Source organism: Dipodomys spectabilis, unplaced genomic scaffold (assembly GCF_019054845.1).
Source record: "Dipodomys spectabilis isolate Male_0828 unplaced genomic scaffold, ASM1905484v1 ptg000197l, whole genome shotgun sequence".
Lineage (NCBI taxonomy): Eukaryota > Metazoa > Chordata > Mammalia > Rodentia > Heteromyidae > Dipodomys > Dipodomys spectabilis.
Window position 1 is genome coordinate 7,673,839 of NW_024870874.1, and position 22,306 is coordinate 7,696,144.

Consider the following 22,306-nt stretch of genomic DNA (forward strand, 5'->3'; position numbering starts at 1 on the left):
AAGCAAATAGACTATAAAATTTCTGTAATGATGGCATTTTTTGCAGCCCTGTTTAGCACTACATCATGGACTAGATGAAGACAATGCAAATAATAAGTTAGACGTAGCTATACTGGTTCTATTACAGCAACTAGAGGGTGTTATTGAGTGGAACATTTGAAGATCGTGTTATTGTTTCATTCTCTGTCTTTTAAAACAGTGTTAGAAAATTGCTAGATCCTGTTCTTGCGTGACTTCCTTTTTTGTTTGTTAAACAGGAATCCTTGATAATATTAACAAAGCTTGATAATATTAACAAAATGGATTTTTAGTATTCCTTAATTCCACTTCTGCTGTTGGCACCTTACATCATCAATAAAGATCTATTATCTATTAGTTATTTTAGGGCATGTATTAACTCATGAATTATTGAAATCTATGTATTGAAGCATACTGTTTTAACCAGGCATGGTGGTACATGTCTGTAATCTCAGCCCTTGGGAGGCTGTGGCAGGAAGATAGCGTGTTCAAGGCTTACATAGAAAGATCCTGTCTCCAAAGCCAAAATGAAATCAGAAGTATACTGTATTCTGTATGATATAGAATGATGTTCAAACCTTGAGAAAATGAATACTTTTCTGTGTCTCCATCTTCACCAACTAGAGCTGTCACTCTAATAAAAATCGCATGAACTTTATAACCACTACACTTTTGAAAATGAAATGAAAGTATGTGTTTCTATAAGCTCCAAATACACATTACTGAAATCATTACATCCTTGATAATGTTTTAATTCCAGTCAATAAAAGAAATTTGGATCTGTGGTTCCATGTACACAGAGGGACCAGGAAGTAAGTTTAGGACAGTTCTCTAGAACATTGCTTTGATTATTGTTCCATTAGTAAATAGCATAGAGTATTTATTTCTCAGATTTACTCACATTCAGAAAATGTTGGCAGCACCAGTCTTATTGACACTCCTTTAATTGGAACAAATGTGGAATGTAAAAATAAAAGAATGACTCAGAACATATACCTGTATCTAAGATCTTGGGTAATTTGATTAGTGTTAAGCATTAGGAAGATAATTGTAGGAGAATAAAGGCTTTGAAAAGCCTGACATCTTGGTAGACTTGTTGTTTTCAACTTATTTGAAGCACAAGGAAACAAAGAGAATTTTTTTTTATTGAGATAGAACATGGAGGATTGGTACAATGAACAAAAAATAGGAAAACCAAGAATACCATTAGATTTTGTACCATTGTACTCACATCTCATAAATTTAACTAAAACATACATGCTTTTTTTTTTTTTTTTTTTTTTTTTTTTTTTAATTTAATTTAATTTTATTTGTGAACATACTGTACAGAGGAGTTACAGTTACATGGGCAGGATAATGTGTACATTTCTTACCAAGCATTGCAGCCTCCTCCTTTGTTTATCCTTCACATCCCTTCCCAGCCTCCCCCCTCCCCCCCTGATCCCAATCCTTCTCCTTCCTCCCTCCCCCCAGCCCCCCCCCCCCCCACCAACATTGTAAAGTTCGTTTTGGACATGACAACTTGTACTTCTCATTGTTGCAACAGGTCCACCTGTATCCTTAAACAACTGGTTTTTCCCCATCTCCTCCACAAGTTATACTGACATCAAATATAGTGAAAGCAAGGGTTATACTGTGGGGGAGGGACATACAAAGCAACAAAGAGATAATCTTATAAATGTGTTAGAAACACATGCATGAAAGAAAAAAACATTAAAATACACATCTAAGGGTTCATTTTCCTGACATCACATTATCTGACCTTTTCCGCTTGACTCATACAGTATAGTAGTTGTCGATGTAATTTCTTTTTTTTTGCATTTCAGTTTTCTTTTTCATTGTTTTGTTTTGTTTTGTTTTTTAATTGTGAAAATACCATACAGAGGGGTTACAATTACATGGGCAAGGTAATGAGTTCATTTCTTGTCAAGCATTGTAGCCTCCTCCTTTGTTTCCCCTTCCCATCCCTTCACATCTTCCCCCACCCCCCGCATTCCCTCTTGCACCAAAGTTAAGGACTCAAATGATTTTTCTTTCTTGCTCTTGTTTCTAACATTTTTATAAGATATTTCTTTGTTGCTTTGTATGTCCCTCCCGCATGGTATAACCCCTGTTTTCACTGTATTTGATGTTGGTATAATTTGTGGAGGGGAAGGGCAAAAAAGCACTTGTTTAAATAGGGATACTGCAATGTAATTTCTTATCTAATGCTATTTTATCTGTAAATTTTAAAATGTACTATTGTTAAATATTTATGGTAAACTCGAGTGTGAAAAAGAATTGCAGTTGTTTTAGACATATATATATATTCCCTATTATTTTTACATCTGAAGTCATTTTACTCATAATTGTTTGCCTTTTCTATTTTATTCTGTGTTAAAATTACTATTGGTATAATTGCATAATTTTAGAGTCATTTCAGCCTACTAAAATAAGGCTGTTATCAATATAATATTAAATTTCTTCACAGGTTTATAAGAAGGGGATGCCAATTGAAATAGGATAGAGCACAAAATTAATTAATATTAAATTATTTTCATTCATTATAATTACTGAAAAGACTATAAAAACAATTATTTAAAATATTTTTGTTTGGTTACATATGAGATAGAATGTTTCTCCCTCAGTCAAATGTCAATGAGAAAGCCCTGAATTTGAAGTAATTCTAATGCCAATAATGTCTTTTAACCTAAGTGTACCTTCTCTTTATTAAAAGCTGTGAATTTTTATTGTTAAAACTTGTAGATGGGGCTGGGAAGGTGGCTCAGTGGTAGAGTGCTTGCCTCGCATGCATGAGGCCCTGGGTTCGATTCCTCAGCACCACATAAGCAGAAAAAGCCAAAGTAGCACTGTGGCTCAAGTGGTAGAGCGCTATCCTTGAGCTGAAGAGCTGAGGGACAGTGCCCAGGCCCAGAGTTCAAGTCCCCTGACTGATTAAAAAACAACTTGTAAGTGTTTTTCATAAATATTAATCTCATCTTTCCCTATATTTAATTTGCCTCATAGGTATTAGTCTTCCTAATCACTGCACAGTCTTGATAATCATTGCAATTCCATTGCAAATGAAATGATTTGTAACAACCAAAACAAGATTAATCATGTCAGCAGACTGAGATTAGTCTCTTTTCTAAAAGTAAACTTTGTTATTTAATATATTAAGCTGTGGTTTTTAGCTCTCCTGTAAGATTCAACAAATAGTCCTGTTGAGTAAGAGGGAGAATTGGCAAAATATTTACTTCAGTAAAAACTGAATTCCATAAACTTAATGTGTTCTTACCACAAATAATGGTGCTTAGCATAGTTATCACATGGATTCTCCCCAATAAAGAAAAGAAAATGAAGTGTTTGTGTTCTTCAATGTTGGTCATATTGAATTTAAAACTGGCCAGGGAAAGGATAGGTAAAATGTTAGAAACAAAAAAGAACCTGTGTATTGTTCCTTTCCAGGTAGCTGCTTCTTTGGTTGTGTTGTGGTTACTTAAAAAGTGAGTATTCCTTGTTTTACTTTGGATTGGGTTATGTTTCTGTTGATTACTAGAGTCTTATAAAGTATTTTAATATACAATAGTTTTCATTTTGTCTTAACATTACTGTCATCTTTGCGTTTTTTTTGCCAAGGTTACATTCCTGGGCTCTTGAATCCATAGATCCTCAGATGTACAGATACTAAAGTCTCTTATGTAAAATGGTGTAACATTTGCATATAACATAAAAATCTTTTCATCATCTCTAGATTATTTATAGTATCTTATAAATGGGTTGTTTAGAAAATACTGGCCAAAATGTCTGCTCATGTTCACTGCAGATACAATTTTTTTTAAGTCTTTCATTCCAGTACTGGTTGAGTCTATTGGTCTAGAGGGCCAATTGTGAACATGTACAGATCCTACATCTCTTTTCTCATTTCTGAAGGGATTATTTGTGTTCAGTTCCCATGAACTGTAATAAAATATGTGAAACAACCTAATGTATTTAGTATTTTACTCATGGTATTTTGATCTAGTAAGGTTCAGAAATATCTTCCACTAATGAGAGACTTAACCAACTTTCTTGCAATGGAAAATTTTTCGAGATCAATGGCACAAACCATAGGTTGTGTTTCTTTAGATTCCAAGTTAGTGTTGTTTGCATTTATTGAAATTTCAGTGGGGAAGTTGTGTTGCCAAATAACATTTTCCCTTTTGTTTTCCAGCATCCCTCCTCAAGATGATAGAAACAGCACCAAAAGTGCAAACAACAGCTATGCTGTGATTATCACCAACACCAGCTTCTATTACATTTTTTACATTTATGTGGGAGTGGCCGACAGTTTGTTTGTTCTGGGGATCTTCAGAGGTTTGCCACTGGTACACACACTGATCACAGTGTCAAAAATTTTACATCACAAAATGTTACATTCTGTTCTTCAAGCACCCATGTCTACCCTCAACACACTGAAAACAGGTATTTGACTTGGTATACAGAATGAAGCTGTTGATCTGTTGATGACAGGAGCTGCAGTTCTGTTAGCTAGAAGTGGTGCTGGCTTTTGCATCTGCCCTATGCCGAGTCTCCTTATGATTCCTAGCTATTATAGGCAACTGGGATCACTGATACTTTACAGTGGCCAAATAGAGGAATCACATGATGTTAATGGGACTGTGACAGTGGAAGCAATGTCTTCTGGATCACTTATCCTTCTCTTTTCAGATGTTTTGTCTAGCCAATTTGGGTCAACTTGCTGTTCCATGCACAGAATCCTCAACCAGAGAGAAGATTTAAAGTAGTCAAGGACAATATCAAATTCTTCTCCTAATAACATCCTTTGATAGAATAGAAAAATCTAGTTTTGTGGACCATCATCTAAATTTCTTCTGGGGTTTTGAGGGAGCTTGAGGGGAATTCCATTATACTTAAAAATTATTCTTGACACCATCACAGTTAAAGTCTAGGCAAGTAAGAATCATGCAATCAAAGGACCAAAATGTTTCCAATTTAGAATAATAAGGTACTTAGAAAGTGGTACAGTCCATTGATTCCCTTTAAGACACATTCATGGAGCTGGGAAGGTGGCTCAGTGGTGGAGCGCTTGCCTTGCATGCATGAGGCCCTGGGTTCGATTCCTGAGCACCACATAAGCAGAAAAAGCCAGAAGTGGCGCTGTGGCTCAAGTAGTAGAGTGCTAGCCTTGAGCTGAAGAGCTGAGGGACAGTGCCCAGGCCCAGAGTTCAGACTCCACAACTGACCAAAAACAAACAAACAAACAAAAAAGACATTCACAATGAAAGGTTGAGGTTGGTGAGGAAACCCCAAGATTTCATTCGTGTAGCAATCTGTCAAGCTCTAAGCCAAGGAAGGGCTGATCTGTAAAGGCTGAGTAAGGTACCATTCTTGCCATGAGGAACTCATGGATAAAGGGACTAGGTGGACACAGTAAGCAAAGAATAAATTGCAAGATTGGGATTTTTAGAATGACTTATATAAAAAAATCAAAATAAGAAACACTCATCATTTTTTTTCTTCTGGTGACAAGGTTTCAGTGTTGATATGCAGGATGCTCTTTATATTGATTTGGAAACTCATGCATATCACCAAGGACTTACTTCATTTGGATATGGGGATGTTCAATTCACTTGATAGAGTGAGTTGATTCTTTTTAATAGAAATATTAGGTCTAGGGAAGGCAGAAGGTTTGTCTCAGTTTCTGGTGGAGTCACAACTGGGCCATGTAATGTAACAGAAAGAAAACAAACATTGTTTGAGACCCAGTTTATTCCACCATAGTGATAACTATGGACCAGCTACCCTTCTGAGCACTGGCATCCTGGACTATTGGGTGGGGAAAAGGATTGTTATATTAGAGAATCTTGAGAGAATAGGACAAGATGGTTTACTGGCTGGTTAATAGCCAGCAGGAGATAAATATTAGCTTCCCATCCTCACTCACTTGTGTTTTTTCCACTGGGGTACGTTTTTCCATTTCACCCCTACCTCTCTGATTTTGTCATTCCCTTAAACACTACTTCTGAGCCTTCTCTATTTTAAAATTTAAGGGACTGTCAATCATTTCCTTTTTCTCATTTGCTTTACTTTCCAAATTGTCCTCTGTTGAATAGGAAGATGTCTAAACAATTGTGTGTTGTTTGTTGTTTGTGTTCTTTTTTTTTTCAGTCGTGGGGTTTGAACTCTGGGCCTGGGGTGAAGTCCCTGAGCTCTTCAGCTCAAGGCAAGCACTCTACAGCACCACTTCAGGTTTTCCGGTGGTTTATTGGAGATAAGAGTTTCACGGACTTTCCTGTCCGGGCTGGCTTTGAACTGTGATCCTCTGATCTCAGCCTCTCAAGTAGCTAGGATTACAGGAATGAGCCACCAGTCCCAGGCTTGTTTGTGTTCTTTATGTCTTAAATGACTGCTTTATTTCTGATCCTGAGAAATGAACTAGCAAGGTGATCTTACAACACTTCTAGTTCTTTGTCTGCCTCTGTATCTTCCTCCACTTCTGTATATACAAAATTATGCTTTCTTTTATAAAAGCATACTTGTCATTTCTATCACTTAGTCATTCTCTGTTATACCTGGAAACAAGCAGTACCAGGTTCACTTGCATCTTTCCCTATATGTGCCCTTCTGTGATTGTACATTGACCTTGATTTTTTTGTGGCTACTTGCATGATCTCCCTGTGTCGCATTTGCCTATATTTTATTAATAGCAAGTAGTTGCACAAAGGGTTTCCCTTTGGCATGGCCACATAAGTGTGAAATGTTCCTTGATCAGATTAATTTGCCCCATCACTCTTTTCTATTATGAAAACCAATTTCAACAGTTTCACTGCTCAATTTTCACATATGTACATAAAGTCTGTCTTTTTTTTTCTGTTGGTCATGGGGCTTGAACTCTGGGCCTGGGCAATGTCCCTGACCTCTTCAGCTGAAGGCAAGTGCTCTACCACTTGAGCCACAGTGCCATTTCTGGTTTCTGGTGGTTAATTGGAGATAAGAGTCTCATAGACTTTTCTGCCCAGGCTGGCTTTGAACTATGATCTTCAGATCTCAGCCTCCTGAGTAGCTAGGATTTCAGGCATGAGCCACCAGCACCCAGTTAATCATTTTAAATGATTAATCAGATACAGACACATATCAGGTACTCTGAAGTGCATGTTAATGTACACTTTGACAAAAGACTATCACTAGAAATATACAAATACAAATGTCATCACCAGGATGGTATTTTTTGTGCCGTATTTCTGAGGCTTGAGCTCAAAGCTTGGTTACTGTCCTTGAACTTTTATACTCAAGGCTAGCATTGATAGAATGAGCCACAGCTCCACTCCTAGCTTTCTGACGATTAATTGGCAGTAAGTCTCATGGACTTTCCTGCCTGAGCTGGCTTTGAACACCAATCCTTGGATTTCAGCCTTCTAAGTAGTAGGATTACAGGCATGAGCCACCAGCACCCCAGATTTTTAGCCAAAGTGAACTTTTATTTCTACACAATAGTTGTAAGTACAAAGGGCTATTGTTTTGCTTTGGGAATATATACAAATATGTTTAGTGAATATGCTAAATAATATACTGATCAATATACATATATCAAATAGTTCTTACACAAGGCCTTTTGCTTAGGTCTGTATATGATATAAAGCAAATATGAACAACCCCAATTAGATCTAGCTTTTTACAATCTAGAAAAGACGTAAGAAATGAGATGTATAAGACACTATGTTGAAAATAAGCTTTACAACTTGGGAGAGGAGGGAGGAGGTGGGGAGATGGGGAGGACAGGAATAGTAGGGGAAAAACAAAGGAGGGGGTAACAATGTTTGATAGGAAATGTACTCACTACCTTACTCATGTAACTGTAACCCCTCTGTACAGTATGTTTTCAATAAAAATATTTATTCAAAATATAAAATAAAATAAGTTGAGCTTAAAAAAACGAAATAAAACATGTACATATATAGGAAGATATAATTTATAGCACACATAATGTCACTGCAATGCAGACTTAAAGACAGGAAGAAGCCATTAAATCCAGTCACAGCAAACACCAATGCTTTCCTGTAGGAGACATTTGAGTTAGGCCAGGGAAGAGATACAGGTTTGGGCAGGCTATGGAAATGAGGGGAAAGGGCTTTCAGGTAAAGGGAACCACAGGAGAAAAAAGTATTTGAATAGAGAAAACTGGTATGCGTTAAGGTCAAATCATGGAGAGCATTAAATATTAATATCACTATTATGGACTTTATTTTGCAGTTAATAGTGGGACAATGATAAGGTTTCATTTTACTTTTATTTATATGGTGTTACGTTTTATCCAGATGTTTGTTGGACTCCTCTCTAGACATTAAATTTCTCAAGGGCAAGAAGTATGTCTCCTAGCTCACAGGAAACATTCTGTTTGGAACTAGGATTTTTGGTTTTGTTGTTGCTGTTCTTTTTTATTGAAGAAACAAGTGATCAGACTTCCAGTTTAGAATTTGGGAGGAAGGTTGAAGCATCTATTGCCAGTAAAGTGAATAGAAAGATAATATAGTAAAGGAAGTTCACACCTTTGACATTCTAGGAGGGAAGGCAGCCACAGATCATGCCTAGAAGTCAGAGGAGAGAGAGTAACTTGAGATGAAACATGGGCATAAAGGAAACAATGGAAGCTTGTACAAAATTATCTTTAGGCTTATGGTTGCACAAGTGAAATTGAACAGTTTAGCATGAGCTCATTGCATGTAATACCCTGAGCAGTCATTCTTTAAGGGCCCATAATAACATTGCTTTAAACATTGGTGTTTTAAGGCACTGGTGTTTTACCTGAATCTTACAAGAATCTCTATTTTATAAAAAGTCCAAAATAAGAGAGAGTACCTTGAACACATAGCTTCTTACAGCCTTGGCTAAAATTGTCAGATTCCTTGTTTAGCTGATTACCTGCTAATTCTTATTTGAGAATGCTTATTCTTATTTGAATGCTTCAGCTTGATTCAGATTTATCATTAGCCATATTGCTCTGTCTTTTTCATATACTTGATTTTGAGAATTTTTCTTTGTGTTACAGGTGGGATTCTCAATAGATTCTCCAAAGATATAGCAGTTTTGGATGATCTTCTGCCTCTTACCGTATTTGACTTCATTCAGGTTTGTAAAAGTTAACTGTTGACATTGGCCATATTGTTTTTCAATGATTTTAAAAAGAAGTAAGCACATTTTTTTTTCATTTGACTAAGTGTTGAAATGCTTTCTGTTGCATAAGTTTGGAGAATATCGAAAGTTTTCAGAATAAGCACAAATGTAATATATCCAGTAGCAAGTCATAACTGTTTATCTGGTTCAAGCTCGAAACAATCCACCTTTTAGATATACTAACTGGGTGCTTGCAAGTGATTAAAAAGGTTGTAAAGACCATCTTCTCCCAAATCACTGGTCACAAAGTATGACATTCTGGGTACTAGCATCATTATGTGATAGCACAAGGCTCATGTTAAAATGAAGATAAGTCTCTGGGGAGGTCACACTAGAATCCATCCTCACCCAGGAACACTTAGGCACAAATCAGCTTTTAGCTTTATAACTTTAGCACAGTTAAGTGCCACAATGAAGAGAGGAAAAGGAGATACATTAATCGTACAAGAAGAATTCAGGCTGTGTGAGGGCATTCTCTATGCAACTACTGTATATAGCTTTTCTAGGAAGCCAGGCTGTGAAGCTGCCTCTCTGGGGTGAGGTGATTCATGGGTGGTAAGAAGAGAGGGCAATGGGGTACAGATGAAAGTGACCTTGGGATACTGCATTGGAACTCCAAAGTGACAGGGTTTAGGAGAGTTGTCACTTGATACTCGGCTGTAGCTTCCTTCCTAGTTTAGATGACACTCAAGGCACCAAATGCTAGTCTCAAGGATTGTGTTGGAGAAAGATTTGGCACAAAGTATTGTTATTCTTTGAATGAGACATTCTTACATTTTGTCCCCTCTTAACATTTCCAAAATAATTCTTCACTGAAATGATTTCTTTCAAATAAAATAATGGCTTCGTGTGTGTGTGTGTGTGTGTGTGTGTGTGTGTGTGTACAACCAACATTGGCAGATGCAGAAAACCAACCTGTCGGTTTGCCTTATCTGAAACAATTGACCCAATCAAATACATTTACTGCTCCAAGTGACCTTTAGCATATTGGATTTCCTTCAATTGCTGTGTTTAGAGATATAACTCAGCAGCACCTGCTGGAATTTTTTAATCCATGTTTTGAGTTAATATAGTCAAAGGACAGTTTCCTATGCCTTTCTTTAAATGCTGGGTACTTGTTACTCCTGGTATGATGGCAGATGACTGGTTCCTAATATAACATGGTTAAATCAGGTAAAAACTGGAATCTGGACATAATCATCTGGTTGCCAAAGTGCTTGCAAATGACACAAATGATGCCCCTTTTCTACCTCTAGTGAATCTAATGAAGCTCTTCCAAGTCTGTTTGTGGTCCATCTCTGAAATCTCCTGGAGAGTTAATTTTTAGATATTCCTTTTATAAATGAACATTTTTTGATATGTGATGGCTCTTAACTCATTTCCATGCCAGTTTCAGTGTTTCTGTGCAAATGTTAAGATTCATTTGTTGTTGCTTCACAAATAATTAGACACAAGTGATTTTCTTTTACTTTAATTTATTTCTTTTATAGTACAAGAGGTCCCCACTTTAAGGAAGAATAATTTATGACAATCCAAATGCAGTAAAAATCTGATTAATTTTGAGTTAATTAAATAAATAATTGCAAGCATTCTTTAAATTGTGAGTGTTCTCTAGTTACACTTAGTTATGTTCAAGCAAATAAAATTAATTATATTCACAATATTTCAGGAATCCATCTAGTGCACAAAATGGATTAATCAAATCCCCCTCCCATTTTTTTCAGCTGTGGGGCTTGAACTCAGGGCCTGGATGCTGTCTCTGAGCCTCTTGGTGTTTAAGGCTAGTGCCCTACCACTTGAACCACAGTGCCACTTGTTTTTTGTTTTGTTATTTTTTTTATCAGTTGTGGGGTTTGAACTCTGGGTCAGGGTGCTGTCTCTTTGCTCTTCAGCCCAAAGTGAGCAGTCTACCACTTGAGCCACGGCACCCCTTCCAGTTTTCTGGTAACTTATTGGAGATAAGAGTCTCATGGGCTTTCCTGCCTGGGCTGGCTTTGAACCACAATCCTCAGACCTCAGCTTCCTGAGTAACTAGGATTACAGGCATGAGCCACTGGCGCCTGGCTCCACTTCTGGCTTTTAAGTGGTTAATTGGAGACTTTTTTGGCCAGAGTGGCTTGGAACCATGATCCTTAGATCTTAACCTCTTGAGTAGCTAGGATTACAGATGTGAACCACCAGTGCCTGACTAACTAGATTTCCCTTTTAAAATAAGCTGAACTCTAATTCCAACTTTTGATAATGCTTGGCACAAATCCGGATAATAAAACTGGAAGATTTGTGTTCTATTTCAAAGATACCACTACTTCACCTTACACAGATACTTAATTTCAAAGAGTTTCTGGGTTGCCAACTGTAAAGCAAGAAATTGAAACCTCATGGTACTCTCTTTTAGTTGGAAAGTTAAATGGTTAAGACTAGAATGCTGACCATACATGACAAATTTATGCTGAAAGGCAAACACGGAAAAGCTGAACTCTGGTGTTTTATCTATCTCTATAGCTTAGCAAATAATTTTTCTTTCTGAAACAGAAACATGTGTAATTTTAAAACCTATTCTCAGCCTCAAAGCTTTAAGGACTTCTTTCTCCTCCAAGTTGAATGGTTACACAAAGTCCTATTTTCATCTCTTCAATGTGACTTTTATATTTTCCCTGCACATTGATCCCTGCTAATGTCTGTTCACATTTTCAAGGACTTCTTATCACTTAGGAGTTAAAAACAAATCTACTGTTCATTGAGTGGTTTTCTTTTCTTGCTTTCTTGCTTTCTTCTTTCTTGCTTTCTTAGAAGCTTTCTTATATTCTGGCTTTCTCATTTTCTTGATTTTGTAGGCCTGGGGCACTGTTCCTGAGCTTCTTTTGCTCAAGGCTAGCACTCTACCACTAGAGTCACAATGCCACTTCCAGCTTTTACCATTTATGTGGTACTGAGAAATTGAACCTAGGAATTCATGCATGCTAGGCAAGCTCTCTATCACTAAGTCATATTCCCAGCCCAATTGCCTGGTTATCAATAGGCCTTAATTTTTTTTCCATTCCTGGGGCTTGAACTCAGGGCCTAGCACTGTCCTTGAGCTTCTTTTGCTCAAGGCTAGTATTTGATCACTTGAACCACAGGGCCACTTCTGGCTTTTTCTCAGTATGTGGTATTGAGGAATCAAATTCAGGGCTTTATGCATGCTAGACTAGCTCTCCACCACTAGGCCACATTCCCAGGCCAACCTTTAAACATTTTTTTAAACCACTTTCAAAGTGGTCCTTCATTGTTATCAACTGTTTCTGTTTCACAGCTCTGTGGGATCCTGTTTCAGGAATGCTTTGAAGCTGCTGTGGTGGGTGAATATGTGCTGCCACATCACAGGAGAATGGTTGTGTGACACTCATTAAGTTTTCAGACTCAATCACTGACCCTCCCTGGAATGTTTAGGATTTGGTTATAGATGTGTGTGTTTGTGTGTATGTGTGTGTGTGTGTGTGTGTGTGTGTGCGCGCGCGCGCTTGCGCACGCATGCGTGAGTGTGTGTGTATAGGGGATCAAATTAGCCTTGTACATGATCACTTAGTACTTTATCACTGAACTACAGTTCAGTGATAAGAAACTAGAAAACTCTTACTTCATCTTGTTCTGAAGTCCTACCGTTGATTTATTTCAATATTGCTTTGTTTACTGGGATCTCACTTCTTGCCTGGGAGCATGTCTGGCTGCGATCCACCTGTGTTAGGATCTCTAATAGTCAGCTCTTTATTGAAAAGGGACCATTTGGGCTTCTTTCTGTCTAGGCTGGCTTTGAACCATGATCCTAACAATCTAAGCCTCCCAAGTAGCTAGGTAAAAGCCACTGGCTTTAATTTCAAATTAAATAAGCTCCATTTTTTGAGCTATTAGAGCATATCCAATTATTTCAAAGAATGAGAGCAGGAAAACTGGGAAGTAAATTTTGTTAAGTATAATTTATTTATTTTAATATAAACATGTGAAAACTAGCCTGCCTTAAATGACCTGACTGTATTGAAACCATGCATTTCTAAAGATCCCCAAACAAATGTCCAGTTGCCAAAATTTTTCTAAAATTTTGTCTAAAATTCACATTCATATTGAAATTATTTCAAAATGGTTTTTTATTGGTTAGGCTAAAACATTCATATTCATTTAAAATTTGTTTATTACATACTATTTTATGGTATCTGGAGCTGGCACTCATGGCTCAGGCCTATAATTCTAACTACTCAGATAGGTTGAACCCAGAAGATCAATATTTGAAGCCAGCTCAGGCAGAAAAGTCCTCAAGATTCCTGAGCAACAACTAGCAAAAAGTCAGGCTGGGGGCATGGTACAGCATCCGCTAAGCAATCAAGTCCATAAAGTGTGAGATTGTACCTCTGTACTGGCAACACAACAACAACAACAACAATGATGTTTCTGGAAAACAAGAATGTGTGGAGAACAAAGAACATCAGCCTTTCAATACTTCAGAAAATTTATTGGCACTTAAACCATAGTTTGAATTTTTACAGGACCTAGAAACAAATGTCTTTTGAGATGATCCCATTCCCAGTTAAAAAAAAAAAAAAGCACAGCTCCCGCTATTAAGGATGGAGCAGAGTAGAAAGAGCTTATGTAGAAGTAAATCACTGACACACCTTGTCTACTTTAGATTGTGAAAATATGTACTGACTGACATGTTTTCTTTGATGCTACAGTTGCTATTAATTGTGATTGGGGCGGTGGCCGTAGTCTCCATTTTACAACCCTACATCTTCCTAGCATCTGTGCCTGTGATAGCGGCCTTTGTTCTACTGAGAGCTTACTTTCTCCGCACCTCCCAGCAACTCAAACAACTGGAGTCTGAAGGTATGGCCTGGAATGTGCAGTGCTCACCTGCAGTGAAAGCCACAAGAGCTTGCAGGGATTCACTATTTGTTAATTTACTTTTCGTTGTGGTTGTTGTTGTTGGTGGTGGTTGTGGGGCTTGAATTCTTGGCCTAGGCCTCATCTCTTTAGCTCAAGACTAGTCTTCTACCACTTGAGCCACAGCACCATTTCTGTTTTTTGGGGGTGGTTTATTAGAGATAGGAGTCTCACGGACTTTTCCCGGGCCAGCTTTGCACCATGATCCTCAGATCTCAGCCTCCTGAGTAGCTAGGATTACAGGTGTGAGCCAACGGTGCCTGGCTTGTTAATTTACTTTTTGAAAAACATATTTCCCTGCTGTAAAGTCTTACATTATGTATCAATGCTTTTTTGAAATGTATACATATAGACATATACAAACACACACATATATGTATATACATACACACACACACACACAACAAAACTACATTGCAAAACTACACATAAATTGTTTTAGTTAACTAATGACTATGTGATTGAATTTGGTTTAGAAATAAGTGTGTTAAGTCCTCTGAGGTTTGGTGTATAAGATAATGATTTGTTATATAATGTATATATTATATTTAAAAATAGAAGTGCTGCCAAATTTTCTACAATTTTTAAAATTTTTCCATTGGTTCCCAAATGACACTAGACTGAATTATTGCTTGTTGTCTTCCTTTCCTTTATGTTCTTTATATCTGGGAGCTGTCAACCTCTACTTGAGCCCTTTGACAGGCACATTTTTCAGTAATAGCTTAAGTACATTTTTAGGGAGTAAACTACAATTATCTTTCTGTTGACAGAGTTACTTGTTAAATAAACTCTTAGGAATATTTTTGTGTATGTGTGTTGGTTCTGGGGCTTGAACTCAGAACCTGAGCACTGTCCCTGAGCTCTTTGGCTCCAGGCTAGCTCTAAACCATTTTAAGCCACAGTGCCACTTCTTATTTTCTGGTGGTTTGTTGGAGATAGGAGTCTCACGTACTTTCCTGTCTGTCTGGCTTTGAACTACAATCCTCAGATCTTAGCCTACTGAGTAGCTAGGATTACAGGCATGAGTGATTGCTGCCTTGATCATATGAATTCTTACTTGAGACACTTCTTAGTTGAGACACTTGATAAAAAGTTGTCTTTAAAGAAAACTAATTCTTATCAATTAATTTTTCAGGATTATCCAGAAAAAAATGCCCAGGGTAAGGAGGATATCAGAGGGGTTCTTATCTCTAATCCAGTCACGAAGCAGGAGGTAGAAATAGGGAGGATCACCAGTTAGTGGCCAGTTAGGACACCGAGTTAGCAATACCCTTTTCTCAATAAGTAAACTGTGCATAGTAGCACATGCTTGTGACCCCAGCTTCTCTGGTGTCTAGAAGTAGCAGATTTTGTGGTAGGTAACTGGTCCCATACAAATACAAGAGATTGTATCTGAAAACTTACTAAAGCATTGAAGGGCTAAGGACACAGTCAAGTGGTAGAGCACCTGCCTAACAATTGTGAAGCCTTGAGCTCAATTTCTAGTTACACACCCCCACCAAAAAAAAAAAAAGCAAGAATATTAAAATGAGGATCTGTGGCAACCAATTAAAGAGGAAAGATAACTCAGTAGAAATTTAATTTATCTCACCTACTGAAAATACAGCAGCCAGGGACATTTATGGTTACTCTGTTAGTCTTGTTTTTCAGGAGCAAGCATGGCAGTAAGACATTGCATTCTGTGTTTACATGATTTGTGTTTGTCTTCTATGGGAATATTACACAGGCAGGAGCCCAATTTTCACTCATCTTGTGACAAGCTTAAAAGGATTATGGACACTTCGTGCCTTCGGACGTCAGCCTTATTTTGAAACATTGTTCCATAAAGCTCTGAATTTACACACCGCCAATTGGTTCTTGTATCTGTCAACACTGCGCTGGTTCCAGATGAGAATAGAAATGATTTTTGTCCTCTTCTTCATTGTTGTTACTTTCACTTCCATTTTAACCACAGGTACTATAAGCTCATTAACTTCAAGCAGTTAAATCAAAACTTTGTCAATTACTAAATTGCTATTATAGATTAAAATGTTTATATGTCTTCTTTAGGTAGATATGTTTTGAAATTTGAGTTTACTGTTGAACTTTGATTTAGGCTTCTTTGATTTAGGGCTATATCCAACAGTACTGACTCTGCTTTAAAATCCCTTGGAGATGCAGAAGGTCTGATGAGAATTCTGTGGTTAATAGAAAAAGAGATCTTTTCAAGCTGACATGGGTAAAAGATCATGGCATCAAATTTAATGCATTTCTTTATTCAAGAACTCACTGAATAGGAGAAAACAAATAAGCATATACTTTCCTTTTTAAATTTCCAAGTAAATGTTATCTTTTCACTACTAACTAATGAAATTCTTTATCTAATATGAATTTGGCATGGAAAAAACTGTCATGGGGGGAATAAATAAGAGTGCCATATTTTCCAACATAAAGATTCTAACGTTTAGGATCTTTAGGTAAATAAAAACATGAGATTTTCCCATGATAAATGAAATAAAAATCTATATAGATGAATTAATTTGAGAAGTTGAATGTGTTTAAATGTTTTTGTACATGTAAGAGACAGTAAGGAAAGAACAGAGACAAATACAGAAGGAGAAAGAGATAGAGAAAAATAGATACAGAGGAAGAGATTGAGAAAGTACCAGAGGCAAAGTAAACATTCAGAGCAAATGCCAGATCAATGCCAAATCCACAGGGGTGTTTGTAAGGACAGAATCCTGATCAACCCTGAAAAAAGACATCAGTAGAAGTTCCAGGAAGGTCCTAGAACAATTTGGACCCGTGGCCCCTGGAGGGTCCACACAAGCACTGGACAATGAGGAGTTCATCTGGATACGGGACTTCCTTTCCCATTGCTTGGTCTGGTATTTGCTACTACTGAGATGTACAACGTAATATTAGAAGATACAAACAGGCAGTCTGCCCATTACCAATAACACCTTCATTGATAAGGGACAACTCTTTGTTAATACTCAGTCATCACTGTTTGATTTTAAAAATTGGCCACATGCTTCCCATGAAAAGGCATTATCACTTCTGGCAGATGCTGTAAGACAAAAATGGTTCAATTAAAATGTGCATTAAGTATGATATTTGCATAAAGTTGTCCATAGTAGAGAGAAATAAGTTTTGTTCACTAACTTTTTCTGTATGTAGGTGAAGGTGAAGGATCAATTGGCATTATTCTAACTTTAGCTATGAATATCATGAACACATTGCAATGGGCTGTAAACTCCAGCATTGATGTGGATAGTTTGGTAAGTCATCGTTATTTTTTTTTAATTTTATAACAAATATACACAATAAAAAGGGTGTAGGTAATAGCATCTGGAAGATCTGTAGAGCCAATACTCAGATGAAGGCACAAAATATCACAGATACATTGTACCTCTCACTAAGATCCTGTCTGGCCTTTCCTCCACTCAGGTTGCCACAATGAATTTCCAGTGCTACAGTGAACATTCTTGCATATATCTCTGTGCCCAAGATTTTTCTATCAAGTGCTAGGACTGGATTGCTGAGTTACAATATTCACCTAGTTTAAGTAGATAATGTGAACTTGCTCTCAAGTGTGTTGTAACAGCTTGTACTATTCCTGTCTCCACTGCAAGAGATGTAAGAATTCTTAGATCCCTGTCTCCCGCAATACTTCTTGTCACATTTTTCAATTTTGGCTATCTGATGGATGTGATTACTGAGACGACAAGTCATGACACATTTTTCTTGGCCACTTGTGCTTTTTTTGTTGTCACATCACTTAGTTTTCAACTAGACTTACAGTTATTTTTCTTAATGATTTGTAGGAATTTATGAATCCTAGATAAATTGTCAGATCTATACATTTTAAATATAGTCATTTAGTCAGTAGCTTTGCCTATAGTGTCTTTTTAAAATTATTATTAATTTACTGTTATTATAGAGGTGATGTACAGAGGGATTACAATTACGCAAGTAGGTAAGGAGTACATTTCCTTTTATACAATGTCTTCTGTTACCCCTCTCTCTCCCAGTCTTTCCCTCTCATTGCCAACCACTAGTTGTATAGTTCACTTTCATCAGTGTCAAGTGAACTCCACTGCTACACTTTTTTACCCTTTTCCCTCCAGTTCTGCATCCCCCACCCTGATGAAAAGAAACTATGAAGTTTAATGAAGTTAAATGTGTTGATGTTTTTCCTTTATGGCTGTGATTTTCATGTATTATTTAAGAAATCCTATTTACCTGTGAGGGTAGCAGTGGCTCACACATGTGAGGATAATAACAGCTGTAGGCCAACTTAGGCAAAATGTTCTTGAGCTTCATCTCAACAGAATAGCTAGGTGTGGTGGTATGTGCCTGTTTTCCTAGCAACATGGAAAGTGTTAACTAGAGGACCACACCCCAAAATGGCCAAGGCATAAACAACAACAACAACAAAATTATGCTTTTATCTTTGTATTTAATTGTTTCAATTTCTATATTTGCTTATCCATCATAAAATCCTTGTGCATATCTCCTATTTTATTATCTAAAAGTGTCTCTTTTAAAAAATATAGTCTTATTTATTTAAGAAGTTGTACAAAAGAGTTGCCATTCAAAAAGCAGTTTATGAAAACAATGCATCTTCAACATTGTCAGCCCATTCATTATTCACCCCCATCCTTCCCAACTACCTCTTCTCTCAATTTTCTTAATTTTATAGGCTAGGCCTTACATTTTATGACGGTATTCTCCTCCTGTCTTCCTTTCTTTGGTCATCTCCACCCTCCTCGTCCTTGACCCCACCTCTCACTTTCCAGTAACAGTTTGCTGGTATTTATTTTGTTAGACTGAGTCAGCCTTTCTGAGGAGTTACACTGTGTTCTCCCATGAATCTACCATATTTTAGATGATACATTTATATACACTTGCATATCACCCTAAAGTGTTTACTTAAATATTTGTAAATCAATTCTAGCTTTCATATGTGAGAGAAAACATGCATCCTTTATCTCTCTGAGTCTGACTTACTTTTAGCTTTACTGTTTTGCTTGGGTTATGCAATAGCTTCCACCTATTGAAAATCTTTGTTCCATGCATTTCTATTTTGTGTGTCTGATCTCCACTGTTGCTTTAAAGTCTTTTCAGTTTTTCACATGAACATCCTAGGATGTTGACCGGTACTTTGACATTATATCTTTCATTACGCCACATTGAAGGGCCTATGCAAGGACCTATGGTGTTAAAATACAGTCTGGAAAGTATCAATATTTGCATTTGATTTCATTTTGTAAAAAGTCATGTTCTCCTGTGAGTTTTCATTTCCCCGCAAAACACAAGCAGTGACCTATCCTGGGTATTTGTGGGGCATATATCATCGTAGTACTGTCACCATGTGATGGCTAAAGTACACAGTGACATTTTTATTTTCACCCTCAATTACATAAACAGTAGAAAGGGAAAAAGAGAATGCTTGCAAAATTCACCTTTGTGTAATGTTAACATCAGAGGGCATGTGACTTCTAAAGCAAAATCTCTTTGTGGTATCATTTTACTGAATTTTTATCTGCATTTAGACTAAGTGTTTAAAATGGAATAAACAAGATACACTGGTTGCCACACTCTAAGTTATTAAAGCGAACAACTTCTCAGGAAAAAAAAGATCTTTTACAGTTCCAAAAAGTATTTTACTGACCAGCCTGGCCTAGTTCAAACACAAATGCAGAGTCAAATATTGTCAGACCCATGAGGTTTTAAAAATGGAAAAGTGGTGTTTCTTGTATTTCTCTGCTGTTTTGCTTATATCCAGGTAACTAGTTTTCTTTAGCTTTCAATTAATAAATGTACTATTTGGGTGATAGCATTTTAGTGTTACCTTGTTACTTTGTACTTATGACTAAATATCTCAAATACTGACACTCAAAATTACCTCTCTTTTATTGTTTTCCTAATAAATTCATTATTTCCAAAGATAGCACTTTCCTGCTTCATAAGTAATCCTGTTGTTTGATTTCTTGCACTTTCATTTACAGACCTCATTATAGACACTCTAGAAATAAATATATATGACCAAAGAGAATCCTCTTAACGCTTATCAGCTATACCAGCCTGTGGTACATTCCACTCAAATGCCCTACCTGGGTCCTAACATCTAGTTGTCCCCTCTTGATGGGACCTTTCTCACTGTCACAAAAATAAATGCCCTCCCATCATCTCCACCAACATTCTATGCTTCAACCTTTTCACAATCACTGAAGGAGTATATACCAGGAATGAATCCTGATGACCTTCAGCCTCATGTTTTGGCTCTTGACCTTCCTTAGTCTTCTTGTTTGGCCCTTCTTCTCTGAAATATCTTTCAATATTGTCTGGGATTACAGCCCTTTGTTATCTGCATTCTTTATAGCTATTGCTCTCTACCCCTATCCTTCAGACAGTATCTCTTGATGAATTATAGATTAATCTCTTTAATGTAATCTCTGATGCTCTTTCAACATCTGTCCAATTATCATCTTGATATCTAATTCTTTGTAAACCAGGGCTAGGATGTTTTTTTCCCCCCAGACTTGCCATTGCAAAGCATGACTTACTGTACAATACCTCACTAACATACACTCAAGGAATGAGGGGGTTGGACATATTTTGAAAAGGGCAAAAAGCTTCTATTGCACCTACTAATTTGTCCATAAGGACCTGTTGCAACAATGAGAAGTACAAAATGTCATGTCAAAACCAGCTTTACAATGTCGGTGGGGGGGGGGGGGGAGGGGGGGTATGAATGGGTGGGAGGGAGGGGGGAGGCTGGGAAGGGAGGTGAAGGGTAAACAAAGGAGGAGGCTGCAATGCTTGGTAAGAAATGTATGCATTATCCTGCCCATGTAATTGTAACCCCTCTGTACAGTATGTTCTCAAATAAAATAAAATAAAATTAAAAAAAAAAAAAAAAAAAAAAAGAAAAAAAAAGAGCTCAAAAAAAAAAAAAAAAAAAAAAAAAAAAAAAAAAAAAAAAAAGATTAATTGAATAAACACATATGAGCTAGAAAGGATGTCAATGTGGTGTTTCAAATTTAACAATGCTAATCTATCTGGTGATTAATACACTTCTCATACACAGTTACTTCCTTTGAATGAGACAGTCAATAATTCATGCCCTTTGGGGACATGTCCACCACAGAGTGAACACAACTAATACTCCTGGTATGTAAATGTTACAGGACTTCTTCCTTAGTTTTTCAAGTGAAACCCCTGGTTTCACTAGATGACTGGCCTATTGTGTGCTCTTTAGGGCACCAGGAAGCCACCTGAGTGAGCACGGACAGTAAACCAGCAAAAGTCCCATTTAGATTCCTGTTAGTGAAGCTCTAGAAGATTTTTGCATCATTGATGCAATCTGAGAAGAGTTTGCTGTCAATAGAAACTCCCTCTGTTTCTTCTTTGTCCTTTCATTGCCTGTGTTTATTTTGGGTTCCAGTAAAGATCAACTGACTGATTGTACAATAATCAACACAAAATCTAGGGGAGGGGTGGGGGAGAAATCTGGCCTTTCTTCATTGCTTGTAATGCTTTATTTTATTAATAGCAGTTATATAAATTTGAGAGGAGAAGTCATTTATCCTATTTTTCTTTGCCTCTTTTAGTGGTCTCTTGATGGTATTTTTGTTGTTCTGTTTTAATGAGTGTTTGTAGCATATTTACCTCTTGTGATCTCTGTCTCAAGATTTCTTTCTGTCCAACCACCTTTTTCCATCCTTGAAAGGTGGCTGTGATAGAGAGAGCCTTGCATCTCATTCTGCATACTCCCTGCCTACTCCCACACGGAAGCACATCCCGTTAGGCAAGCTATAGCCTTACATCACATTTTATATATAATATATATATATAATATATAATATATATATATACAGTGAAAGAATTAAGTTAAAAATTTACTAGGCTACCTACCAGCTCCAGTGTTCTCGCTTTTGAGCCCTTCCTGTATGAAAGACTTCAACTCTTGCCTAGTAACTGGTAGGCATTATTCCAGATCCTTATAGAAAATATATACCTGCCTTATCTGTGAATGCAGTTGCTAGACTGATCAAACAACCTGAATCAATCTGCTACTAGGGCCAAAAAGGAAAAAAAATAACATCGTTATGATGTTCTGAAGTCTTGAGTTAGTACAAGAGACTTATGAGAAACCCAAGGAGAAAAGAAGCATTTTGAGACTTTGGCAAAATGACTCTGGCTTTGTACCTGTCACTTTAACTTTCAATTTTCTCAT

At 37.0% G+C, this 22,306-nt stretch overlaps 1 protein-coding gene across 1 annotated transcript in view; it reads left to right on the forward strand.

The window, feature by feature from the left end:
* Positions 1-22,306, forward strand: part of Cftr (CF transmembrane conductance regulator) — a 143,985-nt gene that overhangs the window by 92,561 nt on the left and 29,118 nt on the right. The window contains exons 20-25 of the mRNA XM_042695895.1: positions 3,466-3,503; positions 4,211-4,461; positions 9,047-9,126; positions 13,875-14,025; positions 15,809-16,036; positions 17,242-17,342. Coding sequence (XP_042551829.1) covers positions 3,466-3,503; positions 4,211-4,461; positions 9,047-9,126; positions 13,875-14,025; positions 15,809-16,036; positions 17,242-17,342 — 849 coding nt within the window. The remainder of the gene's footprint in view (positions 1-3,465; positions 3,504-4,210; positions 4,462-9,046; positions 9,127-13,874; positions 14,026-15,808; positions 16,037-17,241; positions 17,343-22,306) is intronic.